We start from the raw sequence: 23167 nt of genomic DNA on the forward strand, positions 1-23167 counted from the left end.
TCAACAGCTCCAATCACATCTGAATTCGAAAACTAGTTTAATGGTTGTCATACAAGAAGAAGTGGACAGATTTAGACTTGAAACAAAACTCATCATTCTACACATTAAATCACATAAGATATAAAAACAAAAGTACCCAGACCCGGACCATGGCACGACTATAAGCTGCTCCAACCCTATACACAGCATGTTTGATGGCATTCATAGTGAGTGCTCTGAACCATATTGCCAACATCCGGATATGTTCGGGTCCCAGACTCTGACCTATGATCCGACGCATTGAATCGCATGAAAATGACAGTGCCGCAAAATATAAAATTTTCGCTTCCCAGTGCTCAAACGTTACACAACCAAGTCCTGATTAGCTTCTGAACTGAATTGAACTCATTTTGTAAGAAACTGACTGCGCTCAAATCATTTGATGCTTATATGGACATTACTATGGGATAAACAAACTTTTTGTTCATAACCTTCCAGCTGAAAATGAAGAATGGCTACCGTTTTTTTATTACATCAATATGGAAAAGACTAAAAGGCAATGAATAATAAGTTGGGTTATACCATAGTAATCTTCAAAAGGGTTGGGGCCGGTGTAGTGCTTAGCATCATAGGCTGAAGCGAGGGCTGAAGGTCACAAATTCAAATCTCATTCCCGGAGAAGTGATGACCTATCATGTGTTAAAGGGGTATATAAGGTTGGTCAGTTCTATACAAATGAGTTCAAAGTTTGGGGAACCTAATTTGAACCATGTATCTCATCATATATGTATGAAGTCAGATTTTTATCTGGGATTTGTTATTATTTCAAATTCCTTTTCATTTACATTAAATCCCTCAGGTAACGAGACCAGATTCATACTTATTTATGCATATGGATGAAGACCATTTAAAATTGAACAAGGATTAACACTAACTTAGTTATCTTTTTTTTTCAGTCAATTCCCGCATCTGGTTTGGTAATGTGGTACAATCTCGACAAGAAAAACAAACTGAAACGCCAAGGAATGGTTAGAATAAGACTGAACTTTAGCTCGCAGAAAAACAATCAGGTAGCAGCTCAAGAGCATAGGCACCTCCTCAGAATACTGCTCCTTCATGAATTGGAAACCTCGAAAGTAGCACACTACTGGTGGTCCGGGAAGTTTACCGTCCAGGGTGAGGCAGTACTCACCCAACACTCCGCCCAAAGTAGCCTTTCTACGACAGCAAGTGCCTTCATACAGTGGTCAGTGTATACTGCGATCCACCTTGACCACCCGCTGGCATTTGGTCTCTTTGATTCTATTTTGGATAAACTTGTTCGCGCTATTCAGTTGAATGTGGTATCCGAGGAACATCTGAAGCAATTCTGGGATGCTACGAAAAAACTACTTCCGTCTTGCTTTTCTGTCATCCGGAAGCTACGGAAGAGAACCGCTGGTGATAAATTGGTCATCAAAATGCTAACAGATGTACTGAATATTATAGCCAAAGTTTCCATGCTGGAACCTCCGCAAGGAACGGATCTATTCCCCGTGCAACAATATAGTTGGATTCGAAGGTCTAACACTACGGAGCCTAGCTGGGATATTCGGGAGGCGGTAGCAAGTGCTGTCGTTACCGGTGCAGAAAGTTGGTTCGTTAACATCAAGGAAGGTCATTTCGTGCAGACTGGACTGGATGAGGATCGGCTACAGAATATGATCAAAATAATTCAACTGGTGCGGTCGGATATCCAGCGATCAATTGAACATTACGACAAGATTTTCCAAGAGTGAGTTTTTATCAACACAATGATCTCTCAGTGTAAGGTTTATTAACTGGTTATTTTACTCTAGGATTATCCATTTTCAATACACCAAAGAACTCTACATAACTTACGAACTGAAGTTAGCCGAGCTGATCAAACCTTGCGTGGAGCAAATTTGTCGTAGTCTGAAACGTATCGACATCCCAGAATCAAACAGTGATCTTTTGAAGTATGAAGATATCAACATGGGAACAACTTTGTTTGAGTTGTATATAGTGCTGAAGCGCTTTTCCAAACTCGGTCCAGCGCTGAGTCCTGGAGAATCCAACTTTGCCATCGACGAGTACCATAATTGGTTCACGGTAGGAGTGACCCACTGGTTGGACATTTCAGTGTACAAAGCCCTGATGCGAATTCATAAAGCAATCGAATTGGACACGTTGAAATCGGTAGACGAGACGGTCAAGTATTCTTCATCTGCCGTGGATACGTTAGCGATTTTCTACCAGATCAAAGTATTCTGGCAGCAACTAGATTGGCCCGATATAGAGGGAGCATACATCTTTGTTGCGAAAATTGTCGATGTAAGTCTGCTATATACCTAGTCAAATTTCTCACTCTCATATTACCTATTACATGTTTTGGCAGGATATTTGTCGCTGTTGTGTATTCTACGCCGATCGAATGTCTGCTCGTGTAGAAAACCTAGGTGTGGTGGAAAACATATACGAAAGGAAGTTCGAGGTTACCACGGAATGGTGTCTTGCTATCAACAACATCGACTACATTCGGCAGAGCTTGAAGCTGTTTGCATCTGAGCTTGGCGTAGACGATATCATCAATCGGTTGTCGGAGGTTCAAAGCCCATCGGAAGCGGATCGATGCGCTAACACTTTACGTGCCGTACTGGAGAATGCAGTTGACACCGAAAAGAACAAGATTCTGGATTTGGTTGAGAAGTTGGCCAAGAAAATGGCACCGGCCATGCGACGATTCTTAGTGGAAGGCGCAGAATTGCTTCAACAAGATTCCAATTCAATGGATCGATTAATGATGTACATGGAAGATTCCCTTGCGACTCTCAACAGTGAACTGCATGAAGTCAACTTCGAACGAGTGTTGGATGCCATTTGGAGCGAATTGACTACTATCCTGTATGACCTCATTCAGAGTAACCTTGATGTAGGACCATATAGACTTATTTTCAACCATTACTCTATAGCGATCGATTTTTTTTTCAATATTTTTAGAAACGTCGCCCGCCATCATTTTTTGCCAACTTGCGTGATACGTTGCACATTATGGTGGAAAACTTCAAAAGTGCTCAAAATCGTGAATCCGAGAACGCTTCGGATAGGGAAACTTTGGAGCACATTGAACGGCTATTGCAGTTACATGGGTACGAAACAACCGACCTTATTCATCAGTATTACCTTGATAGGCTGAAGGAACAGGAAACCGAAGAAGACGACATCTATGGAATGCTAACGCTGCAATGTTTCTTCAAAGGCAACGTCCTTGAAATGGAAATTATGAACGCACGCAACTTAAGGCCAATGGACACGAACGGTACATGTGACTCTTTTGTACGAATACATTACATACCAGAGGAACGGTTCGTCGGTGTTGCCAAACTGCGCACTGCCACTCAATCGAAAACGTTGTTCCCCCTGTATGACGAAAAATTTGTCGTGTAAGTATCTTTATAATCGTTTTCATGTTATATTGAGGCACCTAAATAAGCAATTCTTGCAGAACATTCAACCCGGAGCAACGGGCCGTGAAGGATGCAATTATCCTATTCAGCGTGAAAGATAAGGATCTGTTTGGAATGTCCAATCAATACCTGGCCGAGTGTTATTTAAGTTTCAATGATATTGCAGACATCTCTTGCGAGAGTGGCAAAATCGAACAAAAGCATTTGAAGTTGACTCGACCGCGTCGATTGGGTAATTATTAGTATTGGGCTTCAATGCCGTTTTCAAACTGACTAAATATAATTCACTACTTTTCCTCCTCAGACACTGACTGCGTACGAGCGCTGGAGTATCGCCAAGGCGACAAGCAAGCGAAAGATTTCCTCAAAAAACTTAAACAGAAGATGGGATAACTTGATTAGCTATCGGAGCTTTTCCTGGACACGATTCGTCCTTAATGCGGCTTGAAATTACCTTCATATGTGTATCATTTTTATATCGCCTCGATTTGTATGCCACCTTATTGAAATCTAGAGACTTTAATTATTGTGATATTGACAATTTTTGGTGCTGTAGTGCGTTATCACCTTCCTGATAATCAATTTATGAAGTAGTTCAGCTAGGGACAAGAAGATCACCCGGTGCATGAGTGTATTATTGTACGATTATAGCGCACTACTTCCAACACTACGTTTAACGTAGGGAAAATGGCTCTAATGTTGGCCTATGGATCTAATATTGGGCCCATCGTTAAAAATTTGCTATTTATAAATTTTATGTGCATGTTGTTTGGTCATATACCCTACACCGTGTTGCCAAATCTGATGTATCCACATCCCTCAGGGCCCGAGGAAAACAACCTGCAATACCCGTTAGAGATGTCTGGGCGAGCCGAGACCTCGACTATTCGAGTTTAATGTATGTGTGTTTAAAACGGATAGATCTGAGGATTTAGTAGTTAGTGTCATCTTGTGTTTTCCCAAGTTGTTAGCTCCCCATCGGTGTACCCCCATGTCTGTCTTTTACATTAGTATGTCGCTTAGTTCGAGATCAAGAGCACATTACTCTCCAAACCTTGTGTTCTCAATCCCTACCCTGTCATCCATTTGTTACAATCTGTTACCCCTAACCTCGAAATAGCCGCGAGTAATCAGCCCTAACGTTAGTTTGAAGTAATTTACTGAAAGTCTCGCTAATAAAGATAACCTAACCTTATGTAATTTTGTTATCTAAACAATGAATATCGGCTCCGCAAAGCTACGGCAAATGAGCCGGTACAGATTATGTTAGTGCTCCTTTGCCTCATTGGTGAAACATGGATCACCCTCTGCAAGAAAATACCAACAAAAACGAAACATTCAAGCCGTCAACCAGGCGACGGCTTCCGCTTTTGAAAAATCGTTCATTTTGTATTCGTGCAATAAACATACAGTCAAGATTCCTATAGTACAGCAGTTCCATTTCAAATTACGATTTTTTTAAAATTTTTGGATCGACCCTCTACGATTATGTTGAAACTTTGCACAGTTGTTTGTTATTGTCCAACATGCCATTTTACATATTTGGTTCCCTAGTTTTGTACACGACTAACAGTTGAAAAGGGCTTATGCAAAAATGATACGCATCAATAGAAAAACATATATCTCGTGACCGATTTGTTTGATCGGGATGCTGTCTTCGGTGAAGTTGCGGACAAGTATTGTACCTTTCAAGAAAAAATATACACTGTAAAAAATTATTTTGATATTTACAAAAAAAAATCTAAATTATAAAAAAAAAATACTCCAATTGAATTTTTTTTTGTATATTTATATTGCAGTTTAGATAAAGTGCTACTAATTGACAATGTGCGTTTGCTGGCCAACTCATAAACAAAAAAGTTATGAATTATTGAAAAGTACTATTTTCCAAAATACTACTTAGGTACAGCTATCGAATATCTTTGAAATGGTGAGGAGGAGCGCCTAGTTGGCAAAATTGCTGGATGTGGCCAAATCGACCGTGACCAACGTTTTAAAAGTGTTCGGGGAGCGTCTGTCGACCGCCAGGAAGCCTGGAAGCCGCTTCCGGCAATCATAACCCAGACGTGGCAGCGACGATGAAATATAAGCGGAATCCTAACCTCTCCATCCAGGACGTCGCTGGCAAGCTCAATGTCTCCCATACTACTGTGCAGCGGGCCAAGAAACGAGCCGGGTTGTCGACGTTTAAGAAGGTCACGGTGGCGAACAGAGATTACAAACAAAACACGTCGGCAAAGCAGCGGTCCCGAAAGCTGTATACGAATCTGCTCACAAAGTTCGACTGTGTCGTCATGGACGACGAAACTTATGTGAAGGCGGATTTCAAGCAGCTTTCGAGACACGAGTTTTATACCGCATTAGGAAAACGGAAGGTGGCTGAAATTTTCAAAACCATCAAACTATCGAAGTTCCCGAAAAAATATCTCGTCTGACAGGCCATATGCACGTGTGGTCTAAAAAACGGCATTTTCATTACTACGGGAACCATCAATCAAGAGATCTACGTCCAGGAGTGCATGGAAAAGCGGCTGCTACCATTCCTAAAGCAACATAATAGACCTGTGCTGTTCTGGCCGGACTTGACGAGCTGCCACTATGGGAAAAGTGCAATCGAGTGGTACGATGCGAACAACGTGGTTGTGGTACCCAAAGACCACAACCCTCCCAACAGCCCAGAACACCGCCCTATCGAACGGTATTGGGCCTTGGTCAAACGGTATCTAAAAAAAAAAAAACTAATAAATCCATGGGAAACGAGCAGCAGTTTAAATCTAACTGGCGTTCGGCGGCGAATAAGGTCGATGAGACCACTGTGCAAAATTTAATGGAAGGAGTTAAGCGGAAGGCACGGCAGTTTGGATTTGGCAAACCAAAAGAATAAACGATCATTTTTTTCCTTTAAATATGTGAATTGAACTACCAAAAGAAAAATAAGAAGGTTTTTGTGTTATGAATTTTGACTGAAGGAAACGATTTTTTTTGTCGGTCAATTTTTGCGCGTTCCAGTCTTTACATTGGTGAAAAGTTGCGATCAATTTCGTTAGAAGTAGTTAATGTTTTATTTTCATATCGAGCCAATTACTTATACAAATTCAGACCATTGAATTGGAACTTAGGCTGTTATAAATTTTGTTGGAAATTTCGCCTTTTTCATTTGAATCTCAGGAATCTAATTCAAAATTGTGTTTCAAATGCGGCTCCGTTATAAATGATGACCGATTTAGTTAAAGATTGAGATTAGTTTAGTTCATAAATTCATTTCATTTTGCAGCGTTTGGTCAGGCAATGGGAGCGCAAGTCAATCCAAAGCCGAGGATAAAGGAAGGGTAATGGCTGAATAGTCTATGCGGACCACTTGTACGCCATGGGAAAAGGAAAGGATTGAAGAGGTCGGTTATTAGGGGGTTTTGAGGAAACGACACATAGTACTAGATTTGTGCTGCAAAATGTAAAGAAACCGATCCATCTCTTACTGATTCATCCTTTCACATTAATACCAAATTGATATTTTAAAGCAACCATCAAAATAAACAGACAATATATGAAAAGGCTAGTTGCCAGTTGCTTTAAAGGCTAGTTGCCTCCCTAAGCGAACCCCGCCTCCCCCCAACCTAACTCTTTTGTTAATCTACCCAATGTCTAGGCTGTCTAAATTTTCTTATTTAAGTTCGTTTGATGATTATGATATCTCATTAGCCTAATTTAATAAATAATTGAAATCTCTAATCCACCCAATCAACCACAATCCATGCTTTATTAAGCACAAGTGTGTGCATGTAATCTAAAATCCAACGTGTTCAAGTTCGTCCCAGGTGACACCCTCAAGTGACCAAAATGCTTCACTTTGAAGTTAGTTTCCTAGCCGTTTTTTTTTTTAATTATATAGGGTATATACTCCAACTACGCTCACACGTTTCAACTATGTCGTCCCACAAGATTACGTAAGGATATGACACAATAGTAGCACGCCACAGTGGAAATCCCAAGCCATAGATCAAACACTTATCCCAAACCAAAATGAAGCATATATAAGATTAGTTACAATACCATGTACAAAAATGGTGTTAACATTGTTCCCTGAGTAATACTTCAATGAAAACAACAATGAAAGCTTGTCACGCAAATAGAAGGAGCACTTTCTGAAACATTTCAATAGTATTACTCCCGTGCAAACCCATCTGTGTAAAAATAAATAAAATAAGAGTGATCCGCGGAAAAACCCGCCAGTATCGCACCCAACGTCAGTGCCTATACGTAAGGGTACCTCGACGCGGCTCCCAAAAAAGGAGTAACAGGTGTGATAATATCACTTCAGACTTGAACTATGCTTCTCTCTTGCAATGGTTCATCAGAGAGGGGAAGCTTAGCAATCCTCATCGCATGCTCATGACGCCATTCTGCCACGGCATGAGCCAACGATGCCGGACCCAAACCAACCGTCTCCAACGTTCCACTATGAAGCATAAGATTAGGTCCGCCCACCAACGTCCAGCTTAAAAACTAGCCAAGAGGAGGGGATTAGTTTAGTTAAAAAATTATAATAATATTTTTTTTTATATTGTCTCTAACTTCTAAAATTATCACTTTTATTGGTAGCCCAGTTAAAGAACGCGTTAGAAATTAGCGAACGAGTACTGTATTGTTTGAATGTCTTCTTGTTAGGACATTCCTCAATTAATTTAGGAATTATTAATTAGTCTTGGAGCAAGAACAAACTCTTAAATTTGGATCACAACATTACAACAAATTCATTTTTATTTTATCTTGATTGAATCGGAGTCGGAGTCGGATTTTTTTTTTTCAAATCAGAGGAGTCGGAGTCGGAGTACGTCGTTTTAGATCCGACTCCACAGGTACAAATATTGCAGTGGGATCCCAAAATATCCTGCATAATATCACAATGAATGTTTAAAGGAATTATCAAAATTACTTCAAATTTAAAATCAGAGCTCCTCATTTCCAGTGGAAACGTAAACCTTCAGAACGATGACCTATGATAATTCTCATGAGGAAATGTTGCATTCTAAACAAGATTCTAAATGTATATTTATAGTAGGATGGTGCAAAAATCGTCAATTGCTTGCGTATGGAAATTAAAATCAAGGAGAAAGCAATTGAATATAGTTTATTACAATGGTTTCAACGAAGATCGAGTAATTTCAAACTCCAAAACGATTAATTTAATTAATTAAGGTTATTCCTTGTAGAGTTCCCAAATGGCCGCCCAAAGGCAATATATTCACTTCCACTTTGAATTTTTCAATTACATAAATCTCGGAGATCAGTGCCCCATTTCACCTGAAATTTCTACTTCATGTATGCTGCAGTGCGTGCAGCAAACGTAGAGTAACAGTTTCATTGTGGTATGTACCGTGGGAGCTGATATTTGTAAACTTAACGTTTCGAAGTGGTTATGAGAAAAAGGATCTCACAGCTAACCAAACTTCAAGGCATTTTTTAAATCGATTCCAAAATTATAGAATGATAAAACGCCTGATTCATGGTGCAAGTTGCAAAGTTTTTGGTGCAAACGAATAATGGCTTGAATGCCTCAACGTACTGCTCAACGAATTCCCAGTTAGACGAAAGATCTGTTGGAAATGTAGATACATTATCTACATTTCTAACATATCATATATGAGCTATCGATCTTTCTCCCTTAATTCAATGTTTCTCACCTAGATCTGGAAATTGCTGTCCCAACTGAGTGAAATAGGATTTTTGCTCAAAAAAGGTATTGCACATTTTAAAAATCCCTCCCCATCGCGTTAAAGTCAAAGTTAGTCTTGTATTTCACTCCTTTACAACGCTTAGCAATATCAGTCACTTGCTTAACATTGGGGTGGCTTTTATCCACGACATCGAGGATGGCCAGTTGTAGACTATGAACAGCACACCTTACCAGGTTTAAGGTGTCTCGTGCTTGGTCGTGGAAATCGTTCGCAATTTTGTCAGCCATCTCCTCAGCTATTTTGTAAGAATCTTCTTCCTCTTCTTCAATCAACAACGATGCCTCAAACTCGTCCTTAAGTTGTCTTACGCAGGCAAGCATGTTGGCTCCATTGTCGACGGTGATCGCAAAAATTTGATCGATTTTGTTACCATATCTTGCAAGCAGTTCCAAAATTTTTGCTTTCAGAAATCCAGCAGTTTGGCGGTCCTTTACCTTAATCATGCCTACAAATAAATACACAATGATGATCTGTAACGCATGTAAATTCAGATAATCTTACCTAGTGTCATGGTTACAATTCTTCCACCCATAGGAAATTGCACACCAATTCGCAGAACATGATGGTTGAGTCGGGAGGCTGAGTCAATCATCAGGCACAAAAGCCTGGTTTTCATTTCGTTGGCTAAGGCTGCACGGATTTTCAAAGCTGCTTGCTCGATGTGTCCAGTTGCATTAGTCCGATTCAGTTTGACTCCAACAGCGGCTGCTAACGGATCTAGCAACTGTCTCAGGCCTTCCCACTGGAAGCATGACAGCGGGAGATGATGATAAGACACGAGCTTTATACCTGCATCAATCAGCACTTGTTTGTCAACAGCAACGCCCTTTTTGGGAATGCATCGCCGCTTTTTCACCAGCGTTCAGGAAACAAACCGTGCTCTTTAGCCAGGTTTGTGTGACGGTTCCGAAAATGCCGGATGAAGTTCCGACATCATACTTCGATTGAATGTATGTGCAATCGTGGTTTTCTTCAATCCGGCAGTATGCTCGTTCTCTTTCCTTACGCAGACATTGGGCAGCAATTTCGGAAGCACTTTTAGTGTTTTCACCTTTTCGTTTTCCTCCTTCCATTTTGGATTCCGATTAGCACTAGTACGAGAATATCAATTGAGCCTTGGTAACTACTTCAATTGAATGACTGTCCCATTCATTTGAAGAGAAAAGAGCTTCTTCTTCTTCTTCTTCTTCTTCTTCTTCTTCTTCTTCTTCTTTCTTTTTTGAACCGTCTTCTTGACAGCTCAAGTGATTTGGGCTAGTGGAGAAAAGAGCTTAATTAACAACATGACTGGTTTTTTTTTTATTAATTACTTTATTTGTACAGGCTCAATCGAATAAACTTTACAGAGCCGAGTTATCATTTTTGTTATACATTATTGATTTCTTATATTTAAAGTTAAAGGAGCTGGACCGGATACTCGCGGTTGTCTCGAGGTTAGTGGGGATTTACAATTTTTTTTTGATGGGAAAAGGGAGAGGGAGGTTTGAAATGTGGTTTACGATACAAATATTTAATTAATCCTAAAACATGAACTAATTTCTATTCATCTTGAAAACGAACATAAAAAATAACCCACACGTACAAAATACAAACTAAACACAAGGTTAATAAAACTTACAATCTAATGTTAATATTCTTCTTTTCATAAACTCCAGATCGCGTCTAGCCAAAATATCCCGAACTGGAACATTAGGTTGTCTACCTCGAGCCCGAAGGGAATCGCACAGTTCAGATCTGACTCCGCGATGCTCAGCACAAGACCAAATAATGTGATCTGCGTCCTGGTAACCTTGTCCACATTCACAGAGATTGCTGTCATTCAGCCCAACACGGAACAAGTGAGCGTTTAACGAATAGTGATTGGACATGAGGCGAGACATCATACGAATGAAGTCTCGACCCACATCCAACCCCTTGAACCAAGAACTCTTCGACACCTTAGGGATGATCGAATATAGCCATCGTCCCAAACTCCCTTCACTCCACTTATTCTGCCAGCTGACGAGTGACTATTGACGATAAATGAAGAAAAATTCATCGTAGGCGATTTGTCGATCGTAAATATCGCCTTCCATAGCGCCCACCTTAGCAAGTGAGTCAGCCATCTCATTGCCCGGAATAGAGCAATGAGATGGGACCCATGCAAAGGTGATGACAAAAGATCTTAAAGATAAAGCACTCAAAAGCTCTCGTATTTTCATGAGAAAATACGAGGAGTGCTTTACCGGCCTCATGGAGCGAATGGCCTCGACAGAACTGAGACTATCCGTAAAAATAAAATAATGATCTGGTGCAAGTGAGGCGATCGTTTCTAGCGTATAATGTATTGCCGCCAGCTCAGCAACATATACGGAACAAGGAGCTTGAAGCATTCGAGAGGCGCTATGAAATTCGTTAAAAATACCAAAACCAGCGGACGACTCTATTAGTGATCCATCTGTGAAGAACGATCTTGCGGAATCAACTTGGCCAAACTTTGCAGCGTAAATTGACCGAACAATCATGGAACGATGATGTTCTGGGATCCCACGAATCTCCCGCGTCATAGATAAATCAAAACTAACTGATGGCCGAATTCGGAGAAGCATACACGATGAGGATTATGCTGTGAAGGGCTGACATCCTGTGTTATGTACACGTAGTACAATGACATAAAACGAGTTTGAGGGTTCAGCTCAAGAAGCTTTTCAAAGTTTTCGATTACCAGTGGGTTCATAACTTCGCAACGGGTGAGGAGCCTGAGGGACAATTCCGAGAACCGATCCGATAGGGGCAACATGCCCGCCAACACTTCTAGACTCATCGTATGAGTCGAGTGCATGCATCCTAACGCGATACGAAGACAACGATACTGGATACGTTCCAGTTTGATGATGTGAGTTTTAGCCGCCGACTGGAAACAAAAACTACCGTATTCTAAAACCGATAAAATCGTTGTCCGGTACAACGTTAGAAGATCTTGCGGATGGGCTCCCCACCACGTTCCGGTAATTGTTCGGAGAAAATTGATCCTTTGTTGGCATTTTCGTCTCAGATACTCAATGTGGGATCTCCAGGTGCATTTTGAATCGAACCAGACCCCAAGATATTTGAAGGACATAGAATGAGTGATCGGTTTACCCAAAAGTTGAAGCTTTGGTTGTGCTGGGCTATGCTTCCTAGAAAAAACGACAAACTCAGTTTTCTCCGTGGAGAATTCGATACCTAGCTGAATAGCCCAAGTAGACAAATTGTCTAAGGTATCCTGTAAGGGTCCTTGCAGGTCGACCCCTTTGGGCCCTGTCATAGACACTACGCCGTCATCTGCAAGTTGTCTCAACGTGCAGTTGTCACTTAGACAATTGTCAATTTCTCTGACGTAGAAATTATACAAAAGGGGGCTTAAACATGAGCCCTGGGGGAGACCCATGTAACTAAATCGAGAAGCTGTAGAGTTTCCATGAGAAAAGCTCATATGTTTCTCTGACAGCAAATTGTACAAAAAGTTATTTATTAATGGAGAAAGGCCACAAGCGTGGAGTTTGTCTGAAAGGACTTCAATAGATACTGAATCAAAAGCCCCCTTGATATCCAAGAATACAGAAGCCATTTGCTCTTTTTTAGCAAAAGCCAACTGAATTTCTGTGGAAAGCAACGCGAGACAGTCGTTCGTTCCCTTGCCCCTACGGAATCCAAATTGAGTATCTGAGAGTAGGTGGTTCGTCTCAACCCATTTGTCCAAGCGAAAAAGGATCATTTTCTCCAACAATTTTCGAATGCACGATAACATCGCGATGGGACGATACGAGTTATGATCTGAAGCGGGTTTTCCAGGCTTTTTAATGGCTATAACTCTCACTTGCCTCCAATCATCCGGAACAATATTGTGCTCCAGGAACTGACAAAACAAGTTCAACATGCGCCTCTTAGCGACGTCTGGGAGGTTCTTCAACAAGTTGAACTTGATTCTATCAGCCCCCGGAGCCGAATTGCCACACGAAAGGAGCGCGAGTGAGAGTTCCAGCATTGAAAAAGGCTGGCTGATCTCGTCTACAGAATTCGTCGTTTCGCGAGGAATCATCTGTGCCGGCACGGAATCAGGACATACTTTTCGCGCGAACTTGAGAATCCAACGATCTGAGTACTCCTCGCTCTCGTTGTTCGAAGACCGGTTACGCATCCTTCGCGCCGCGTTCTAAAGCGTATTCATCGACGTTTCGCGCGATAATCCGTCCACGAATTGCCGCCAGTATCCGCGTTTCTTGGCTTTGATGAGGCTCTTGAGTTCGCGTTCAAGAGCCGAGTACGCTTCGAAATACACGGATGTTCCACGTTTTCGGAAAAGCTTAAACGCGTCGGACTTTTTACGATAAACCTCAGTGCATTGGTGGTCCCACCAAGGGGAAGGAGGTTTCCTACGCAAAGACGTTCCGGGAACCGGCCGAGTTTGAGCTCGAAGCGCGCTGTCCAAGATCAGATTCGAGAGGAAGTTATATTCCTCCAACGGTGGAAGCCCTTCTACCGACGACACGGCTTCCTCTATCGCACAACATGACTGGTGGATCGAATGAATTCAAACAAATGGTATAAAGACCATGAAAAGATGTACGTATGATTGAAACACTGCCAAACGTCAAATTTGTTCATCCACCTCCGATGTTTGTGATGAATAGAAGGGTTGTCAGACTTGACTGATGGTTTGGGTTTGATCTGATTCAAATGAATGAATTGAAAATTTGCTGCACTGTACACCACAACATTGAGACACGACAACAATAAAACGCACCAGAACATAAGTATGTTATGATTTCATGATCAGAAATTATTTGTGTAATCTCCAGATGAAAACAAGCACAATACGTTACCCGTAAAATGTATCTGAGGAAAAGTTATCGTTGTTTTTCTACAAATAGTCATTTTAGCCCAGCAGTGCATTATGGGATGTTCTCCCCTCCATGTCTGATTCGCTTTGCCGCTGTTGGTCACTTAATTTTAAATACTAACTCACACTGTCTACAATGCTTGCTTAACAGGATGAGAAAAGAGAGAAACCCCTGAGAGAACCTAAACAAAATGCATTTTAAACTGGTTCCACAAGAGTGGGCGCAAACACTCGCCAATAATGTCATACAGTATGACGGCTTCCATTCGCCTTTGTAAGGGGAGATGGACGCTCATTAGGGTGGGCCAACTATACAATCCCTTGTTAGATTGTTTTGATATCTCCAACAAATGTGTCAAATTTGAACGAATTTGATAGCGATTTGGATCTCGCATGGACTTGAAAATAATAAATAGGGAAATGGCTCTAATGTTGGCCTATGGATCTAAGATTGGGGCCATCGCTAAAAATCTGTTATTTATCAATTTTATCTAGATGAACGCGTCATTGGGAAGGTACTAATTGATATTTTTGGTCGCTATTGCTGAATTTATGTATGGGCCCAAAATTAGGGGCATTTAGGCCAACATTACATCCATTTCCCCTATATTTGTTAATGTTTTATTTTAGATTTGTTTAGATATCTTTTGTTCCTTTTTATTTAAAAACTCAAATCTACTTGAATCGAGTAACAGGCGAAGGTAAACAAACCACCGTTTGTCTTCAGCGTGCAGCATCTTATTGAGATTCGATAAACCAGTCTGCCAGTGGTTAGAAGTTGTACAACCACGCACCACTTTTCTCGGCTGTACTCCAACCAATTCAGCGGATTTTTTGTTGTTATGATTTGTATCAACCATATATCAGTCACCTATTAGGAGGATTCCTGTACCCACATACATATAAAAGCAACAAGGCGAATCTCTCCCGCTCTCGATCGGAGCATGATACGCGTGGATGCTACTTAGTTACATCGCCAGTAAGCCACTTTGGACAGTCGTTACGGAAAGCTGAGCGAGCTGAGTCGCGTTTAGTTGCCCTCAAATAAATTTATTGTCAAGAGATTACTTCATATTGAATATTAGAAAACAAGCAAGTGTCATTCAAACCAAGTGGGTTGTGGGTGGATCAAATTTTGAGCATCAAGAGAGAAAAAAAAACTGTTACAGGAAAGGTCAATTTTCTGGTCGGTGACTTTTCCCGAAAAGAAAAATTCTCGTCCCAGAAGAAAAGAAAGCGCAAAGTTCAAAACAAAGTGAGAGTGTGCTGCACCGTTGAAGCTATTTGGGATTTCGATGCAAAAATAGCCATCAAGAATCGAGAAAGAGTGTGATTGACACATGTTTTCTGATTTTTGTGATTACGTGACCATTACCAACAGGCGCACATAGTGAAACTAGGAGAACGGAGAAGAAGCTGCAGTAAAAGGATTGCATAGATACCATTTGCTCAACGGTAAACACGTTGACATTTACCAGAGTTTCCCAGCGAGTGACGGATGATGATGCGCCTCAGTATGTCAAATACTAAAAACTTCCTAGAAAACACATTAGATGCCCTGCAGACCAGGTGGAGCTCTTCAAAGTCGGAAGGCAGAAATAGCAGGTAAAAGCCACAAACGCCACCTTGGGAAGGGAAACAACAAAAATTAAAAATAACCCATCATGTTGGGGATTCCCCGCGCTCGACAAGTGAATGCGATTCGGTTGGTTCGTTCAGACCACTCTCTCACACTCTGTGATGTGGAAAACCGGTTGAACCAGCGTCACTTTAATGAAACAAGCTACGGTATGAACGTACTATTAGAGTCAACCGGTCTCGTGTGCCGAAAGTAAAGCTACTTTACGATTTTAGCACTATGATAAATACGTATTCTTTTAGAAGACGACTGCTAACAAACTAGAGCCAACAGATCAAACATGCATAATATAAACAAAATGTGAGACATAAACACTCGCCTTCAGTGCAAATCAGTACTCTAAATAAAGCTCGAAGCGGCAAAATAACTGGACTACACTGATTACCCGAGCAAAGTCTGAGATCAAATTGAAATCTAAATTTGATGTTGTGATTTGATTTCAGTTTACATATTGACAAATTTGATACCAAATTTTGATTTCATTTTGCTGTACATTTGCTCTTTAAAAATATGTTGTTACGGGTTTGTTTTCATTGCCTTAGCAATACCTCAAATTGAATACTTGTTTTGTTATCAACAGGAAAAATTGATATCAAATTGTCATTATCAGCGAAATCACAACATCAAATTTAGATCTCAATTTGATCTCAGACTTTGCTCGGGTACTCACTCACACGCTTATAAGCAAAGTCTGAGATCAAATTGAAATCTAAATTTGATGTTGTGATTTCGCTGATAATGATTGCTCAGGTTGCTGTCGTTTTGGTCGTTTTAACGGTTAAAATATCAAAATTGAGAGCAAAAAAATATTCCTGTGACATCACATTGAAAACTATTTCTGTTATCAGTGAGAGCAAACTAAAAACTCAATTTGATATCAATTTTTCCTGTTGATAACAAAACAAGTAATCAATTTGATGTTATGCTAAGGCAATGAAAACAAACCCGCAACAACATATTTTTGAAGAGCAAATGTACAGCAACATGAAAACAAAATGTATCAATTGCATAAACTGAAATCAAATTAGGATTTCAGTTTGATGTTGATATCAAAACTTGATTTTAATTTGCTGTAATTTTGATGCTGGACTTTGCTTGGGTAGTGCTCCATACGTATTAGAGATGGGCCGCTGGATCGTGTTCATAAATTGCGAAAACTGCCTTGCTTTCCTTTTGTGGCAAGCAGAGCAATAAATCTTCGCAGTCTTACCGAATGTCTCATAGATTTGGAGGTTCCGATTGGATGCGAGCTAATCGAATAAATTACATTTAGTAATTAATTCTTTATCATCCGAGAAGAATAGTAAAACACATTTTTCGCTCTAACTTTCCTTTGCTTCAAAACATACGAAGGCGTAGAAAAAACTGGGCTTGAATTAGTCAATTTCATAAAAGTAAATTGCTCCTTAAGAGGGCTCGGACCTATCAGATCCACCTTGCCATATCGCTCTTACATCGCATTTAATTTTCATTTGTCAAAAGACAACCGACTGAACTTTTTTTTTATGAGGAGCTACAAATTTTAATACTTTTTAGTTACAGTTCTTTTTTCGTCCAAAATATTTTCCAGAGAGGAAACATTCACACACACCCAAGAAACCAGTTCTACAATAGGTCTAGCAAGACTCAAACTTAGATTATCATACCTTCAAACTGCTGAGAAAGTATTAAGCGTTTACATCATTTGTCAACACAAATTTATCACTTTCGTCAACACAAATTTATCTATTTATTTATTTATTTATTTCGTCAACCAACGTAGACTAGTACAACTAATACAGTTTTGTTTTCTTAAATATATATTTATATAAAAAAGTAGTGTCAGCTTTCTTGTCTTTTCTTTTATGAGTTGTTATTTCTTATGGAATAAAAATATTGCTTTAGTTTATGCCGAGACATTGTAAAGTCAATGGTTTCGCAGTGTTTATTGTAAGAGGCCATCATGCGGTTTAATGGCCCATATTTTGCATAATTTGTGCGATGATGTTTTATGGCAAATAAATTTCGATTTCGGAGTTGCCGAGTGGGTGCATGGAAATTTAATTTTGATAAAAGTTCTGTTGAGTCAATTCGCTGCGAAACGATATCATTTACAAATGAAACCATTGCATATTCACGACGCTCTTTTAATGTTTGTATGTTTATAAGCTGAGTGGTGCGAAGACGGACCTCAAAATCGAACCACTTTCGAGCTGTCAAATCGAACCACTTTTTTATCATTGTGGTTCGTTGAAATAGATAGAAGTATTGTTATCGTCCAAAATAAAAAAATTAATATTTTTCAGTAATGTTTTTGATCTTTTTAAAAACGTGATTCGAAACGACTCAAACAATTAAAAATAACAGTATTATTGCGTATTTTGGACCAAAGTAGACTCCTGCGCTGAAAAAAACCCCTCCGATTTTTTTTCGCTCAGGAACGACTGTGACTTCGGAGAACGTTCTAAGGAGATTTGTGATGATAGTACAAAAGTTCCAGGAAATTTCAACAGATTTTTCCCGCGACAGAAGAGGTTTCAGTGGATATTTTAGTTGCTGCCAGCGAGGTTCTACGGGGGTTCTATAGAGTTTTCATGTTCGAGTTTCACACGATTTGGAGGGAATTCAAATCGTTGCCATTGGAGGTCCCAGGGAATTTCAACAGCACTTCCATAGATATCGTCGGCCACATTCTGATTTGCAACAATTTATACGGTCACTGGGTTTGATTTGAAAATTGAGATCCACCTCACAGAAACTGAGCCACTCTTTTCGTACTGCTGAATCCTTGGGAAACCTGAATAGGCTTCGCTTTTCGTCGTGTCCATCTTTATAATTGCAAAAGTGAGCAAAACACTTCATTCTGAATTTTATTCCACTCCGTAAAAACTCCAGCTATGAACAATGTTAACAAACAATCACAAAGTCACGAATCGGCTCTGCACAAAAAGCCGTTTGACACTTCTCTCTACCAACCGACGGTGATGAAACGTTTATTTCAACACTACCAAAATGAAGAAAATTTCACTTCGCACCACTCAGTTTATAAGCATGCAGCGTGCTTCAAATGATGGAAGAGGAAATGAAGTCCAACCTAATTTACGAAGAGCGTATAATAGAAATTGTTTTTGTACTGATTCTAATCTTTCTTCGTGCGTGATTGAAAATGGAGACCATACAATACTGCAATATTCCAGTATTGACCTCACATAGGCAATATATAGTGTTTTAATTGTGTAAGGGTCCTGAAAGTTATAGCAAAAGCGCTTGATAAAGCCTAGCATGTTATTTGCCCTGTGAATAATTGTATTGTAATGGTCTATGAAAGTTAGCTTAGAGTCTAAGATAATTCCTAAATCCCTAACTCTTTCACATTTGTCTACAGTTTGATTTCCTAATGCAATTGAAATATTTGAAGTTGTTCTTTTTCTACTAAATGATATTAAGTTATATTTTTTTACATTCAATTCTAGTAGACTTTTTTTGCACCATATGTAGAATATGTGTATTTCATTCCGGAATATATTGATGTCTTCTTCATTTCTTATTTCCAAAAAGAGCTTCATGTCGTCGGCATAAATAAGCAATTTAAGTTTTTTGAGAATGTAAGATATGTCGTTTACGTATAGAATAAAAAGGAGAGGTCCCAAATGAGAGCCTTGGGAGACGCCTGAAGTGACTTGAATTGGGCTCGATTTCTTTCCGTTGAATTTAATTATTTGTTGGCGGTTAGTTAAATATGATTCAAGCCATTTCAGGGCCCTGACTTAATTCCAATTTTTTGCAGTTTAAAGAGTAACATTGGTATGTCAATGCGGTCAAATGCCTTGCTAAAGTCTGTATAGAGAGCTTCTACGTGGTTTCCATTATCCATTGCATTCAATGAATAGTCTATAAATTCAAGTAAGTTGGTCGAGGTCGAACGACCCTTGAAAAAGCCGTGTTGCATGTCAGTAATTCTATTTTTGATTTGGAGAAATAATTTTTCGTTGATAATTGACTCGAAAAGCTTAGGAATGCAAGAGATAATGGCTATACCACGATAATTACGTACGTCAGATTTTCGACCAGATTTAAAGATAGGTACTAGAAATGAGCTTTTCCAAATTTTAGGGAAGGTTCCGGATTCCAGGGACATATTAAAAAGCCAAAACAATGGAGCAGTGAGTTCCATTGCTAGACATTTAATAAATATTGGAGGAATTCCGTCAGGTCCAGGACCTTTTGAGGCATCTAAATTTTTGAAAGCCTGCAAAATGTCCTGCACTTGAAGTTGATTGAGGCCAATGTCCCTTGAAAATTCTGGATAAAATGCAAAATAATCGCGGTCACGATCTTCTTCAGAAAATGTCGTATAAATTTCTTGAAAAAATTTTGCGAATAGATTACAGTTTTTTCCGAACTATCACCGACATTTTCGTCTAGATGCATTATTGAAGGAAAGGACTTTATTTCACGTTCAGTTTTTGCATTATATTCTTCAAATGCAGTAAATTCAGTTGATCGCATAGATCCAAATAAATTAATAAATTATTACTACTATTGTGTTTTTTATAAATTTTATGTGCTTTTTGCTTCCGATTTTTCAAGTTTTTTATTTGTCTGTTAAACCAGACTGGATTTTGTGTGTTTCTGTTACGTCTTTTTTTCTTCAGAGGTATTTCTTCCGAAATTATTTCTGTTAAAATTTTGTAGAACACGTCTATACCAATTTCGACATTTCCTACATTCCTTAAAATTAATTGCCAATTGACACTGTTTAATTTAAATTTTATTTTTTATCACAACGCATGATGCATGAAAACCAGTAAAAAATCCACTATAAGCGAAATCGAAATATCGATGTTTTTTTTTTGAGTCAAACTTTGTGCCATGATGGCATAGAAAAAATGTTTTACCAGGCCTATGGAATTATAGAATCATTAGTTATGATGATATACTGTACTTGCAAGATACAAGAAGAGATTATAAAGTATATGTTAGACACATGGGACATGTTAATTTTGCTTTTAGATGGTCACAAACAGCCATTTTACGATCGCTGAATATTCATTCCTTCATGAAGAGTGAAGAGTGAATGACACCTGGACCCTACCTATCGATCCATCACTCATGATTCAAGGATCAACAAATTTGCTTCCCGTGATTAGAGATTTTATGCCTCAGACAATCCCGACGGACCAACTGAGATTGAAGCCAGGTCCTTTGGAGTGATAAACAGTCACGTTTACCACTACACCACCGGTGCCGCTATGAGTCGTGCTGTCCCTTGTTGATCCGCTCATTTACCCCGATAGCTGTAACAGCTCTGGTCTTAAATAAGAATGTTAAAAGACAGAATAAATGTTTTTTTTTTTAACAAGGTTGCTTGAAATTAACTCAGCTCTACAAGTTTTCCAAACAACATATGTCTTTATTTTCAAAAATAAAAGTTAGTTTAAGAAAATCAAGTAATTTGAAGGGCACCCAGAGACTTTTCAAGCACAAAGAACTTCACCAAACGACTAAATATTACACCAAAGGCTCGACTCAAAATTGAGTGGTTCTTGCACTCAAAATCGCAAAAACGTAGGCTGAGTAAAATGTTCCTATATTTTCCTCAAAAAAGTCTTTTAGTCTAGGAATACGAACATACTAATACACTGAGTAAAACCTCTCTCGATTTTCGTCATATCTAAAAAGAATTTCCTGGAAAATTTTACTCATAGCCTGGTCAGTGAAGGCACGGTATTACCAAGCCGGAGGCAGCGGATTCGATTCTCGGTCCGGTCGCGGGAATCTTTCGGTTTGGAAATTTTGTCGACTTCCCTGGGCATAGAGTATCATTGTGCTAGCCACACAATATGCAAATTCATGCATTGGTATTGGCATCGAAAGCTCTCAATAAATAACTGTGGAAGTGTGCATTTAGAACACTAAGTTGAGAGCACGCAATAAGCTAATATGCGATGTGAAGAAGAATATGATGATAAGATATGCGATAAAGAAGAATAAGAAGATAAGTGATCTACGATTTTGCGAATTTGAGTGAACTGAACTCAACTATGAATCTGCTTCAACGGCCATGTAGGACTACTATTCCTGCTAAATTCCCATTCTGGACTACTGCACACTCACTAAATAGGGGAAACAGCCCAATTGTTGCGTTACGTTAGCAGCGTTAGAGGCCTATTGTTGGGTATGGAGGTTTTCATACACAACAATAGGCTTCTAACGCTGCTAACAATAGGGCTGTTTCCCCTACTTGAGTGAGGGAGTTGAGTTGAGAAAACAAAAGGAGTCGTTTTCTGTAAAAAATTAACAAACATTTTGATCATGAAGAAGTATCCAAAACAGGCTGCGTGGCCCCAATTTATGATTATTTTTTATCATCCGTATTTTTTTCTATAGACCATTTATGTTCATACATGTTTGCCTCAGACGACATTTCAAGAAGAAACGACGATTTCCTGCTATATTTTATAGAAAAATATCATTATGCCAGTTGAAATGACCGAATTCCAGCAATGATGATGGATGAAAATCGGAGTTGTCTTCGAAATGCTCGGCATTCCAAAATATCTGTGGGTTTTTTTAGATGAAAAAAAGCAGATGTGAATCGCTCCGCAGCTAGACTAAAAAGGAATCTTTGAAAGACAAGGCAAAATGAATCATGGCAAAAAAATACAACTATTAAAAATAAATCCATGACCTGCTTGAATGGCTGCATACTAGGGTGGGTGAGCCAGTAGCGGAGGAACTAATGTCGTTTTCGTTTTTGCGGTGTAGCTACACCGGTGCTACACTGCCGTACACCGAAATATTTTAGGGTGTTGATATAGGATGCACCTTTGTTTATAAACAAATAATGTTGAGCTGTCAAAGACTCGCGCTTATTCCTGCTTACACTACACCAGTGCTACACCGCAAAAACGAAAACGACATAAGACAATTTATTTATTAAAAAATACGTCAGTCTATAGCCTTTAACCTCGTTTTTGCTAGAAAAATATTACATTTTAATTAAATCGTATACATTCTTCAAAAACTCGTCCCCCACTGAACACTGTTCCAGTAATTGTGGTAGTTGTTAACTTTGGTAAATATAACGCATTTGTTTCTTATGGGTCCACTATTGTAGGAACACTACCACAACTATAGGTGCAAAGGAGTCAAAATCTTACGGAAAATTATTTGGTTTCAGTTATTTTTGAGCTAATGTTATGTTTTAAACATGCAAATCTACAATATTAAAGGAGAGATACCGATAAAAATAACTTTATTCAGTTTACCTTCATTATTCCGGCACAACGCCCATACCGTAACTATAGGTACTACACTATTACTGGAACACCTACCCTAAATGTCAGTTGATTACTCTTCGAATATTTTCAACATTGCTTATATTTTTCGAAATTTCACAAATCCAAACTGCGTAGTTGATTGCTGGTCGAAACAAGTAATGGACTGATAAAATGAGCAACAATTGTAAAATAAATAATGCGAGTAGTGAAAAATTCTCACCAGT

General features: G+C 39.3%; 2 protein-coding genes across 6 annotated transcripts in view; both read left to right on the top strand.

The window, feature by feature from the left end:
* stac (C2 and C2B_Munc13-like domain-containing protein staccato) overlaps positions 1-4042 on the top strand; it is an 87359-nt gene extending 83317 nt beyond the window's left edge. For 2 of the 5 annotated variants that reach the window (XM_065224846.1, XM_065224848.1), the window contains 6 exons: positions 936-1753; positions 1818-2313; positions 2378-2911; positions 2980-3422; positions 3485-3678; positions 3751-3979. In XM_065224846.1, the coding sequence (XP_065080918.1) occupies positions 936-1753; positions 1818-2313; positions 2378-2911; positions 2980-3422; positions 3485-3678; positions 3751-3839 (2574 nt within the window). In that variant the 3' untranslated portion in view covers positions 3840-3979. Of the gene's footprint in view, positions 1-935; positions 1754-1817; positions 2314-2377; positions 2912-2979; positions 3423-3484; positions 3679-3750 lie in introns of all 5 variants that reach the window. The other 3 variants (XM_065224844.1, XM_065224845.1, XM_065224847.1) reach the window with 3 other exon arrangements.
* A 10996-nt stretch (positions 4043-15038) lies between these two features.
* LOC135703577 (protein unc-13 homolog 4B-like) overlaps positions 15039-23167 on the top strand; it is a 30773-nt gene continuing 22644 nt past the window's right edge. The window contains exon 1 of the mRNA XM_065224825.1: positions 15039-15647. Coding sequence (XP_065080897.1) covers positions 15541-15647 — 107 coding nt within the window. The 5' untranslated portion in view covers positions 15039-15540. The remainder of the gene's footprint in view (positions 15648-23167) is intronic.

This window comes from Ochlerotatus camptorhynchus, unplaced genomic scaffold (assembly GCF_037179485.1).
Source record: "Ochlerotatus camptorhynchus isolate MF236.1 unplaced genomic scaffold, CSIRO-AGI_Acam_v1.1 ptg000216l, whole genome shotgun sequence".
Lineage (NCBI taxonomy): Eukaryota > Metazoa > Arthropoda > Insecta > Diptera > Culicidae > Ochlerotatus > Ochlerotatus camptorhynchus.